The sequence below is a fragment of the Stenella coeruleoalba genome (assembly GCF_951394435.1).
Source record: "Stenella coeruleoalba genome assembly, chromosome: 12".
Classification (NCBI taxonomy): domain Eukaryota; kingdom Metazoa; phylum Chordata; class Mammalia; order Artiodactyla; family Delphinidae; genus Stenella; species Stenella coeruleoalba.
The window spans coordinates 39430365-39443301 of record NC_137158.1 but is presented as its reverse complement, the minus strand read 5'-3'; the positions used below and the strand labels follow the sequence as shown (position 1 = coordinate 39443301).

At 39.9% G+C, this 12937-nt stretch overlaps 1 protein-coding gene across 4 annotated transcripts in view; it reads right to left on the bottom strand.

Moving 5' to 3' along the window:
• SOBP (sine oculis binding protein homolog) overlaps positions 1–12937 on the bottom strand; it is a 158729-nt gene that overhangs the window by 113533 nt on the left and 32259 nt on the right. For all 4 annotated transcript variants that reach the window (XM_079938675.1, XM_079938677.1, XM_079938674.1 and 1 more), the window contains exon 4: positions 2012–2163. In XM_079938675.1, the coding sequence (XP_079794801.1) occupies positions 2012–2163 (152 nt within the window). The remainder of the gene's footprint in view (positions 1–2011; positions 2164–12937) is intronic.

The window sequence follows — 12937 nt, the reverse complement described above, 5'->3', positions numbered from 1 at the left end:
ATGTCTAGTGTGGCAGAGCTTTGGAATACATAAATAAGCATGAAGATTGCAGAGAAGACAGGTATTGTATGTACACTAATGGGCTGCTGGGATCAGCTCTCAAAGTCACTGGCTAAACTTCAAGCCACTGCGACTCCCAGGTTTTGCAGGATGTTCAAAGAACTACCCCAATAACTCCTTGCAGGAAGTGAAAAGTAATGGTCTTTCTCCCCTTGCTGACTTTACCTACTATAAGTATTCCAAATACTAATTCCTATCTTGGCTCCCAGTTATCTATTTTTCAAAACTGTATGCTGTGGAAGTTTAAACTCAGTTTGACCTTAAACTTTATAATTACAAATGTGTACACATTGTATATATGATATATATTATACATATATATTATTATGAACTGCTTTTTCAAATTGAATCAGGTGCCTTTCATCAAAGGCTTAAAAAGTTGGATCACTATGCAAAGTGTAACATGTATCACAGGGATTGTGACAAATTCATCTTGCTTGATTTTATTCACTACAGGCAGTCCATCAAGATTCAGACACATAACCCTTCAGAATCATAAAGAAACAAAAACCCCTGTTCTATAGCCATCTTCTGGGATGGAATGCAAAGTATTTTGTTGTGGTAAGTAAGGCTTTGAAGATGAAAGCACTGGGTCCACTCTTGTGATTGTTACCCCAGTGCTCAGCATTAAAAACGGGAGCCCCAGGGTCTCAGAGATCATTCTAATCCTCCTATATTAAAACAAAACGTGTCTCCCATGCGTTGCTCTAACTACCCTCCTCTGAAGCTTCACCGGCCCCTCCCAAGGGAAAGTGAACTGTTGACTGTCCCAAAAGAATTCCAGACAATTTCCTTACTTGCCTCCCTGTTCCAGTGAAGATTATGAGCCTAATTCTTAGAGACTGCTCCTAAAATTCCACCCCGCTGAATTCTGCAGCCTAATTCTTTCGGCATTATGTTTTTTGGCAGAATAATGTGACCCAAATTTGCAGTAGATAATTTGCTGCAACAGTGCTTCTTGCAATGCAGTGAGCACAAAATTAGCATTTCAGGATTACAAATAAGACTTTAAAAAAGTAGCAATTGTTTGCTTCAAAGAAGGACAGATTTTGATCTTATATTATGGAAATGCTTAGCAAAATGTGGATGATTTTATGAATTAAGGAAAATTTACAGATCAATGGAAAATAATCAAGAACTAGCAATTTATTTCAGTAATTGGTGGCAAAATGCAATAGCGGTTCTTAAAAGATTAAGAAATTAGCTGTGTGTGTATGTGTGTGTTGATTGCAAAGACATCATGCATTCCATTTCCCATCAATGGTGGCTAATGCTATTCTAAAAGGACATTTTTATATCTGAGATGTCTTAAAACAAATAAAACAAAACAAACAAACCATAACTATGGCTGTTCCTGTGTTCATCCACCATGATTCTCACAAACGCTTGGCTGTGTGAGCCAGGTTGGTTCATGTATTCATTATTTCATCTTTTCTCAATATCAATCAACTTTAATGTAAGGTGTCAAGAAAGACTTGACATTTTTCTTGATTAGAATTTGTGGATCAGATTTTGGAAAGAGCTAGAGCAATATTCGCAATGGGAACAAGTATAAAACTGAGTGGACTAAAGCTTTCTGGCCATGCTTCTGTGGCTAGTTTCTCAGCCTTGATAAGAAATCTCTACCACTTATCTTTCATGGACCCTAGTCTAGTACTGTACTGCTGGAGAGACACTGTAACTTAGGATACCAGCTGCGACCACCATGTCCTCATCAGATTCATTCACCCTCTCAGAATTCAAACACCAAGACAAGAGAAACTGAAGGGCAGGTTACACATTAGAAGAGGGTTCCTTATTCCAGAAGGTTAAGCATGACAGAGAAAGAGAACAGACAAAACAGAAAGAATAAAAGTACGGGGTGCGCAGTGATTTCGGCTAGAAGCTAAGAGGCGCATGCGCACAGGGTGGTGAGGCCTGAGTGGGCCGCCTCTCTCTACGGTGCTCTTACCTTATTTCTCTTGAAGTAGGCTCGTCGGCAGGCCGCAAAGCACTTCTCGCTGCAGAAGCTTTTCACCTCACTTCCCATACTCAGGGAATAGCGCTTGATTCCCACTTTCTGGCACCAGGCACACATTATTTGTACATTTGACACATCATCTTCTATAATAAAAGTATAAGAAAAATGTTCATATCAGAAGCAAACATCCCTTCAAACTTAGACACACCCTGAACCTCACAGAGCTACTTGAGGTCTGTTCTTAATTTCAGTACCTCACCACTTTCTGACCTAGTAGATAGCCAGCTCTTGGTGGGAAGACTCAGTGCTTTTTTCTTTTTCTTTTCTTTCTTTTTTTTTTTTGGTTGTCTCCTAAGTTTCCAAAAGACATCATTTATTTAAAAACCAGAGCATGACTGCAGAGCCATGAGGATTCCTTGCACTTGGTATCCTGGTACAAATGCTTATTCTGCCTGGTTAAACCAGGCTCAGTACTAATGAAGCTTGTAAAGAGACCCATTTCTTCAAAGGTACTGCTGACAGCCTACAAGATTCACACTGGGTGGGTTGCCCAGTGCTAACCTACAAATGTGATGCCCTCATGTGAACTTGGACAGTCAGGAGCCAGGCTCAATCTTGACCTGTTCCCTATTACTGTTACATGAAAGGGGGTGTTGTTTACTCCTGCAATATAACGGTTCCCGAGTGATACTGTTACTCAAAGAAAGGAAAGATGTGAGTGGCCATCTTCTCACGATGAAAAGGCACCATCCTGGCTCACACAACAGTCTGCTGTGACACAGCCTTCCCACACTGCTGTCCTCGGGGAGGCGCAGGCCTGATTTAAATTCCCCTCCATGTGATATGGTTCGTGGTCCCTGGATGGAGGAATGGTAATGGGGGTGTCAGCCATGAGGCCTGAGGTCACACATCTGCCCAGATCATTCTCAGCCAGACTGGTGGTCCTTGTAGCTCCTGTAGCACCTGCCACCCATGTCATGGGAATGCTCAGAATAATGTTAGGTGGTATGCAGATATTTTCAATATTTAAACTACTGTATTTCTTTTCCTTTGTAAGAGAAGAAAACAAATTTTACTAGCACAACAAGCCCAGGATATCACAAATACTACTGCTTAAAGCAAAGAAAGGCTTTTAAAGTGAGTCAGTTAATAAAATATATTGAGGAAATCATAGTGCAGGTGGTAAGACGCTGTAACAAAAATGTGATGGTGATATTCAAATGACTGAAATCTGGGAAACAGTGGTCTCTTTACAGGGAGTGACTGTAGGAGAGACTACAAGTAGAAGTCTAAGAAATATTTTCTTGCTGCCTCCTAGGGGCTTTCACTATATCTTACGTTTTCTCAGTCTTCCCCATTGACTGTGTGTGTGTGTGTGTGTGTGTGTGTGTGTGTGTGTGTGTGCGTATGACTGATTGCCACTATTAGGTGCATCTCTTCCTCCTTTATCAATTTTTTTTGTACTGACCCAGACTCATGCTCCAGACATGACTGGTAATCATAAAATCCCCAATAAGCTCTGGTATACTGTTGTCTGATTTCTGAATAAAATCCCCCAAAGACTAATTGCTAAGCAAGGCCTGGTCCATGAGTTGTTGACATATTCATGGTTCATAGAGTCTGTCATGCAATCATTCCATTTCCAGGGAAAAGATTTGGTTTGAGGCAGTGCGGTCATCAGCCTGCAAAATTAGAAGCAAACTAATTTGTAGTGCAGTGATAACGGCATTTTTTCCCCCTGAGTGTCATCACTCAGAACTATGTAAAGCATTTTATTTACCTTAATGGAATAAGTGTTGTCATTTTAATGATCATTTTTATTTCACAAATTACATGTTGTAATTTATTGTTAATTATCAAATGAGACAGTGTAAAAGGCAACCTTTGATGTTAATCAAACATTTTTGATAAAATAACTTTCTTTAAATGGAGTCATAACATGAATTCAAATGTCATACAATGACTGTGTTTAATAATTTATTCTATTCAAAAAAAAGATTTATTTATATTTTGTATGATTTCTAATATGGCATCTGTCTACATACAGACATTTTACATGGTATGAAAAATTAACAAGACTCTATAATTTACCTTAGAGTATGGAGGAGTTTTAAAAATTAAATTAGAAAGACTACATTTAGAAAATAATCATCTATCATTACTAAACTAACTAGCACTAATAGTTTCTATTTTCCCAATCCATTAGCTGCTTTAAAATCTTAAATTCCTGAAAAAGAATATGATACAGCAGAACTCTCACAAATGATCCGTTGGCAATAAGCTTGATTCTGGTGAAATCTGTAAGGAAAAAAAGATTTTATGGGGGAAATTATTTGGCCACAGAATTCAACGAGGAGACCCCACTTCCCAAGGATCCACTTTAGAACATGCATTAGGTTTCCCCTTTCGGTTTCTTCCTTTCAATAGTCTGCTTTGGGGGAAAAAAAATGTTAAGTGTTTTAGTCCTAGATCTTTAACTATCATAGACTAAAACTGAGATGACAGAGGGTGGAGAGCAAAGCTATAAGAAGACTGGGCAGCGGGCCTGAGCTCTGGCCTGGCCTGAAGGAATGATGCCTCGGGCAAAAAGGCCACTCACGGGTCTTTCTCCCGCTTTACTCCATCATCACCACACAGACCTACTTGTCTTTTTTTTAGGGGAGGCAAGGATAGTTTCTTACAACAGAGATAACAAATAAACAAAAAGTAGAATTTTAAAGCAGGTTATTTTTATAAATCATTTGTACTACAAAGTAACAAAACGGGAAGATGAGACAAAAGAAATTGCGTACTTTTGTATCTGGCAGTTGGAAAACTCTTAGGATGGTGGTTAGGATCTGCCTTGTTAAATAATTCAGTATCCCCATCCTTTTTTCATAAAATTCTGTTTCATAAAGGCAAACCCTTTAGAAAACTTCCATCAGATACCTCCTTTTCTGTCACCAAACTGCTATCAATAGCTAATGCTCCAAAGAAGCGTCTGATAAAGGGATCGTTCCAAAAGTTCAAGAAAACATTTTCAGATAGCTCAGATATTCTAGTCTTATAAAAGTCATTTTTATTAATATATTTAAGAAATTAAGAAAGAACTGTGATTATTAAAGTTAATTTTGTTAGCTAAAACTTAGCTCAAAATTCTGCCACCAGACATGAGATGGTGCCCCATCTTAAACGATATGACTGCACCGCTAGAAAAATGAGCTCTTCTTAAGTGCTTAAAGCCAAGGGGATAGGTTCATTTCAACAACCGCATCTTTTTTTTTTTTAATCTGAAACCCAGGAATCGTGTGCATGCTTTATATTAGCAAAATAAAGGGCCCAGCCCTTTAGCTTTCTGAACCTTATCTGCTTTCAAAACTTTTTTATTTAAAAAATATTTCTTCAAACTAGGGAAAAACCTGATTTCTTATATTTAGGCAAAAGGTCCCGGCCATTAGAGATGAGATTGCCTCAAAGAAAATTCACGTAACAGATCTTTCCTTACAGCCATTACTAGCCTGTGTATTTTTCATAATGAACAATGCAGCAACAAATGCAAAATGCTTACAGCATTATATCACATTCCCAAAGTGAACAGTTTATGTAACATAATACATTTTCATATGATAATATCATATAAATATGCATCAGTCAAAATATGCATGTTTCAGTTAATCATGAAAAGTTTGTACCACCTCTTTTGGATTTAATTAAGCAAAATATTTAGGGCATTATCTTTCCAATCTAATGTTCAAAGAGCTATAGAACATTATTCTACTTTACACCCCAGAAGGAGAAATTTAGATTAATTACTCTGAGATAAAATCAAAATTGTATTTATTTATCATAGTGCAGAGAAGTATGAAGTCAAGCATTTGTGGAATGCCTTGCTGAAGCTGTTTGAGAGACTGCTTTATCTGGTGACTTAAAAATAAGGATGGCCATTCTAGGGGCATTTTAATTGGCTATGAACATGCATACTAGCTTACCTGACCAGAGCCCAAATAAAATCAGGTGGGCCTTAACGAACCCCAAGTGATTAAACTGTAGATTTACCACCCCTCTGTAACTTTCATGGGAATCCAAGACTGAGGAAAAAAGTCTGAAAGTATCTGCTGGTGATATTTCTCTCTTCCAACAGTTCCTAGAATGCACATGTCCAGATAATCATTTCAAGACTTGAATTATATGAGACAAGCTGCAAGACAATCTGAAGTGATTCCTGTGTGTTCTCCACGCCATGAGATGAAAGCACAGGTAACACTCTATCAATCTATTTGTTGAAGAAGGTATATTGAAGAACAGAATAAAGACATGGCCTGAAAGGCAGGCAAAAAACTAGGATTAAAGTTTGCTTTCTTTGCAGCCCTTCTTGTAATAATTGAATTCCAAAAACTGTAAGGCAGTCTGATTTAAAAGTCTCTATAGAGACTCTAATTTAAGAGTCCTATAGAAGCTTTTGTACAATTCCCTGTGTTCCAGAAATAAACATAAGGGAGACCCAGCGAAAATCTGGACCACTGAGTCAAAAGGAAAATAATGATAGTTAGCCATTATTTACTATTTAATAGGTGCCAGGCACAGTGCTAAATTCTTTAAATCCATCACTTAGTCTTAATCACAGCCACTACCCCGCAGGCAGGCACTAACATTATCCCCATTGTGCAGATGGGGAAAGTGAGGTTTAGAGATTAAGTGATTTGCTCCAAATCACACAGCCAGTACAAACCAAAGCCAAGATGAAGCCCAGGGCATCTGGCTCTAGAGCCCAAGCTCTCGACCACTACACCTTAGAGACCACAGCCTTTCTAAATGGGTGAGATGATACACCATCCACACGGACGTCCCTCCACAAAAAGGACTAAAAGGTGTCACAGACTCTGCTACTTACACAGCACACTGCTCCATGACACACTAATAGACAAAGAAAATGGAATCCAAATGGTCAAAAAGTCTTTGAGGAGACACCTGAAGTGTTAATCGATATTTGTTGACTGATTTTTTAAAAAACAAGTTAAAGGCCCACAGTGCAAGCCTTTACTTCTTTATGACTATGAGACTTGGATTTGCTGCAAACATTCTGTCTGAACTTTCACCAGCAAGTGCCACTTGAACATTAAATGATGAGACAGAACCAATATACCTGGATCTCAGGAAGCAGTCATTCTACTCACAGGCAAGCAATACTCTTCCCAGCTTTTTCTTCTGTAAGGGAGGGCAGTCACAGCAGGACATGAATAAGACTGACTTTCCATGTGGGTGAAGTGGGGAACCACTTACATGTGTAACTTCAAAGATGCCAATAAGAATATCCTAGCTTCAAAAAGTATCCTCAACTGCTCACAAAAATTTAATTCTACCATTAGAGAGTAATTTCCTGGGCTAAATATTTCTTATATCCTATTAAAACACAAATTCCCTGAAAGCAAGAAGGCTCGATATGTATTTGTCTATAGTGATTTATGCTTTAAAATGAGTGATTCTTTCTGAAGAACAAGTTTTCACAGAGAGTGATGAGAAGGGCTAAGGACAGGGCTCCAATGAGAAAGAGGAGGGCAGAGATGGGAGAGGCTAGGACAAAAGAAGCCTCTGGTCACTAATTTGCTAATGTCTAGCCCTGGGCATATAGGTAGAGCAAGCTGAGGGCTGCCAAGTAAAGGCAGAGTGGACAGAAAAACTACTGCCTGATCATACTGTAGCACAATGTCAGATATTTCCAGAATGACTTTTACATGTGAATTTAAAGCACCGTGGAAGTTGAAGGAGGTGGGAGGAATGGCATATCGCTAGGGATCTCTAGAAAAGAAAAGCAACAGGCAGATCCACTTATTACAGCTCAAGGGGGTGACTTTTTGTTAAGCAAATGAGGTAACAAATATATACTCCTTTGTGAACCTAAGTCACTATTATTTGAAAGACATTGTGATGGAGTATGGAGAGATGGAGACAGAGGAAACGGGTGAAAGTATTAATACTGCCCCTTCTAGTTGTGTGATGTGGGTAAGTCACTTAAGGGATAGTAATGCCCACCGTAACTCTAGCTGTGGTGAGGATCAATCCAGAGAAAGTAGACACATTCTTCATGTAAATGAGCCTTCCTTAGAATTACTGGCAATTAGAGCCATAAGAAAAGGGTAGGTGTCACAGCAAAGGAAAACATAAACAAGACGAAAAGACAACCCTCAGAATGGGAGAAAATATTTGCAAATGAAGCAACTGACAAAGGATTAATCTCCAAAATTTACAAGCAGCTCATGCAGCTCAATATCAAAAAAACAAACAACCCAATCCAAAAATGGGCAGAAGACCTAAATAGACATTTCTCCAAAGAAGATATACAGATTGCCAACAAACACATGAAAGGATGCTCAACATCACTAATCATTAGAGAAATGCAAATCAAAACTACCATGAGGTATCACCTCACACCAGTCAGAATGGCCATCATCAAAAAATCTACAAACAATAAATGCTGGAGAGGGTGTGGAGAAAAGGGAATCCTCTTGCACTGTTGGTGGGAATGTAAATTGATACAGCCACTGTGGAGAACAGTATGGAGGTTCCTTAAAAAACTAAAAATAGGACTACCATACAACCCAGTAATCCCACTGCTGGGCATATACCCTGAGAAAACCATAATTCAAATAGAGTCCTGTACCACAATGTTCATTGCAGCTCTATTTACAATAGCCAGGACATGGAACCAACCTAAGTGTCCATCTACAGATGAATGGATAAAGAAGATGTGGCACATATATACAATGGAATATTACTCAGCCATAAAAAGAAACAAAATTGAGTTATTTGTAGTGAGATGGATGGACCTAGAGTCTGTCATACAGAGTGAAGTAAGTGAGGAAGAGAAAAACAAATACCGTATGCTAACACAGATATATGGAATCTAAAAAAAAAAAAAGTGGTTCTGAAGAACCTAGGGGCAGGACAGGAATAAAGACGCAGATGTAGAGAATGGACTTGAGGAAACAGGGAGGGGGAAGGGTAAGCTGAGATAAAGTGAGAGAGTGACATGGACATATATACACTACCAAATGTAAAATAGATAACTAGTGGGAAGCAGTCGCATGGCACAGGGAGATCAGCTCCGTGCTTTGTGACCAAGTGGGATAGGGAGGGTGGGAGGGAGATGCAAGAGGGAGGAGATATGGCGATATATGTATATGTATAGCTGATTCACTTTGTTACACAGCAGAAACTAACACACCATGGTAAAGCAATCATACTCCAATAAAGATGTTAAAAAAAAGGGTAGGTGTCAGCTGTGTGCAATCTGGAGAGGCCCAATGAGCAGGCGCCAGTCTCTTCAATCACATCCCCCACCAATGGATGACATCTGTAGACTCACTAACTCTGAATCCAAAGAAAAACCCAGTAATTGGTTAAATTTATTTAAGAATAAAGCCATTAGATTTAATAAAAGCTTCACTTACATTTATTCTTTTTTAAAATTACTTAATTTGAATTAATAGTTGACAGGGTGTTGCCAAATATATCACTGTACTGCCAGATATTCTGTAATTAATAGACGGGAATTCTTTGTAATTATCACATCAACTATCCACACATGGGTGGATCTTTCTACACACCTGAGAAGTCTGCTCTTTTAAGAAATATCATAGGAACAACTGAAAATGTCTGCCACCTTGGCAATTGAACTATCAAAAATTGCCAAAGAATAGAGTCTGAATTAATACAGTTTTATTGCACTTATTTCTCATTAAAAGGAGAGATGCAGTTAAATGATAGCAGTTCCATACAATTATGATTCTTTATAGTACCTAAAATTATCCCTATTTTTGGAAATAGAATTATTTGAAGTGATTTCAAGATTTTAAATAGTCAACACCCCTCTAAATAGGGTAGTACTTAACCCCAAAATAAAATCTAAATTGTTACATATAAACTAAAATTTGGTTCCAGTATGTAAAAGGAATGAGCACATATTACACAAAATGACAGGAGAATGATGGAATTTAAAATTCACTTTCAATTTTCTAATGGAAGTTTTCTAGCTGATTTTAAATTATTTATGTATATGATACATATACATGGGGTGTATATATATATGTGTGTGTATATACATAAATACATACACACATATATATATATATACAGGACACACACATATTTGTAAAAGATGTGACTTCAAAATGAATTAAACATTTACATCCAGGTGCACGTCCCTGTGTTATGTCACTGGTCAAGAATGATGAGTTGACTAGGACATGGCCCTGCTCCCAAGAGAACAGGCAGAAAAGTGTGTGACCCATCATTTGACAGGGAGAATGTGATAAGAGAGGAGTTCAGAAGCCTCTTCGAGCCTAGAGAGCACAGCTTCTGAGTTGGGTCTTGAAGGATTTGGAGCGGGAGAAAGTTCAAGAGAAGGAGGGAAAGGACAGAGGACCAGCAGGAGCCAGGAAGTGGCAGACACACTCAAGGATGGGGAGGAGCCCTGCAGCAGCTCAGCCACTACAACTGCTTGAAGAGAAAAGTAGGAATTAGACTGGGGCTGTGGGGCCTGCATGAGGAGTCCCTTGAATATCATCTTGCTCTGGGGTGGGAGGGGTTCCTCTTCATTCCACAGGTAATGAGGAGCTCCCAAACATTTCTCACAGGACATGACAGGAGCAGAGATGGGCTGAGAAATGTTACCCCAGCAGGGTGGATCGGAATTCAGAAGACCGGGGGCTTCCCTGGTGGCGCAGTGGTTGAGAGTCCGCCTGCCAGTACAGGGGACGCGGGTTCGTGCCTCGGTCCGGGAAGATCCCACATGCCGCGGAGCGGCTGGGCCCGTGAGCCATGGCCGCTGAGCCTGCGCGTCCGGAGCCTGTGCTCCGCAACGGGAGAGGCCACAGCAGTGAGAGGCCCGCGTACCGCAAAAAAAAAAGAAGACTGGACTCTTGTTCCACATCTTAGAAAAAATCAACATGAGAGCAGCCTCAATGACTCATTCACTTTTGTGTGTTCAGCGACTAGTACATAGCAATGCTTAAGCTATGTTGAATGAATGAATAAAAGGATGGATGGATGGATGGATGGATGGATGGATGGATGCAGAGGAAAGGAGATGAAGTTCTGAACCCGTAGAATAACATTTCTAACAGTAGAAATGAAAAGGAAAGGACAGATTTAAAAGTGAGACCTAAACAATCACCAAAATATAAGAATGTAACTCACCCAAATTCAGAGAATTCTTCTACCTGTGTCTCTAGTCAAAGCATACCAGGGAAAAGTCCAAAGAGTTCTTTGTGAAAATTGACTCTGTAGGCAAATTCAAAGTGAATTTGCTTTACTTCCAGTGTCCCTTCCTCACTTATTTTTTCAACATTCAAACAAAGAAGGTAATAAAAGGAGAGATCCCATAATGTCACAAAATAGTAATTCTCTCTTGAATAGCATACTAAACTTGGATTCTTTAACAGACACTGCTAAGCACATGTGTCTGCAGCTCCTTGACGTTAACTTAAATACTTTCACTGATTAGCCAGAGTAGGGACTTCTGATAAGTCTCCTTGACAATCTCACCTCCATGTCTCAGTACTCATTATAGAGAGTTTGTCTTCCCTAGGTACCCACCCTAAGAAGCTGGAATAAGAAAGGAAGAGGATAGAACTTAAGAGTAAGGAAAACCCAGAATCCTCTATGCAACATTTCCCAAAATACACCCCCCACAGAACACTAATACTATGGGATACTTAAAGGGGTGTTATTTTTTTAAAGACTTCCATGGTCAAATATGCATGGAAAACACTGGGCTGAACAACAAGTTCTTTACTGTAAGACTTTTGGGCTCCACCAGTGTGTAATTAGAAATCTTCAAGAGGGAGATAAGAATGGCTGTATTTCACATATTTGACCAGGGACAGGTATTTTCACAGAGAATCCACAAGACTGGATTTCTAAGGATGTCTCTCTGGGATGTTCTGCTCTACTACCCTACATTAGTGCTGAAGCATGAGCACTTCCATGTGGGCCATTAATTATGAGGAAGGTTTCTCCTCTGTTGCCCAGAATTGGATCCTCCATTGCCAGGAGTTTTGTCTGCACTGGGCAGAAGGACAAGTCCAGCAGCCGTGTGGCCAGTGCTGGGTTTGCTGACCAACACCCACCAGCCCTCAATAAACACCACCAGACTGAACAAAGACACCCATGGTCCACTAAGTCCTGTGGTGTCTGCTATAGCCATCATATACAGAGAAGGCAACCCTTTACCTGTAAAGTCCTACAGAGAAAATGGCAGAAATCAATAATAAGGCAATGGGAGAGTAACACTGCTCTTAATAGACTGGATAATTCATGTTCACTGGCTGGTTGCAATGGAAAAGAAGCTTGAGTAAACTCTTGTCCCCCATCCCTGAGTCCTGGATTTGACCCTCTGTCCAATCTCAGGTGCCCTGGGACAATGATGGGTTTGCTCTCCACCGGACCTTTCTCTCCTACATGGCTAAAGCCCACACACTGAGTCCCAGCATCTAGCCAACAAATGCACATAATTAGGGACAAGGGAGCAAGGTCAAAAAGTGTGCACGAGCACATGCATCACTGCTGGAAAAGCAATTCCAAGCCACTGCCCTGCATAGAGGGGCATCATCTCCAAAGAAACGCAAATAGCAGCATATTAGGACTAAAGGGTCAAGCTGCTTTATATAGGACTTCAGCGCAGGAAAAGTATACCCGTTACCCACTATTTATCTGAAGGGCTCATTTCCCCTTCTGAAATCTGGCTGTCCCATTAATTACGCTTAACGGGCCCCGCAGTGGTTGACAAATCCCCCCAGAGGGGGAACCTTAATTGTAGACAAAGGATTCATTTATTTACTCTACTTTGTGCCAGGCACTATACTAGGGACTGCAGATACACTGGCAAAGAAGACAGACATGATCCCAATCCTCAAGGAGGTTTCCATGGCTGCCCCTAGC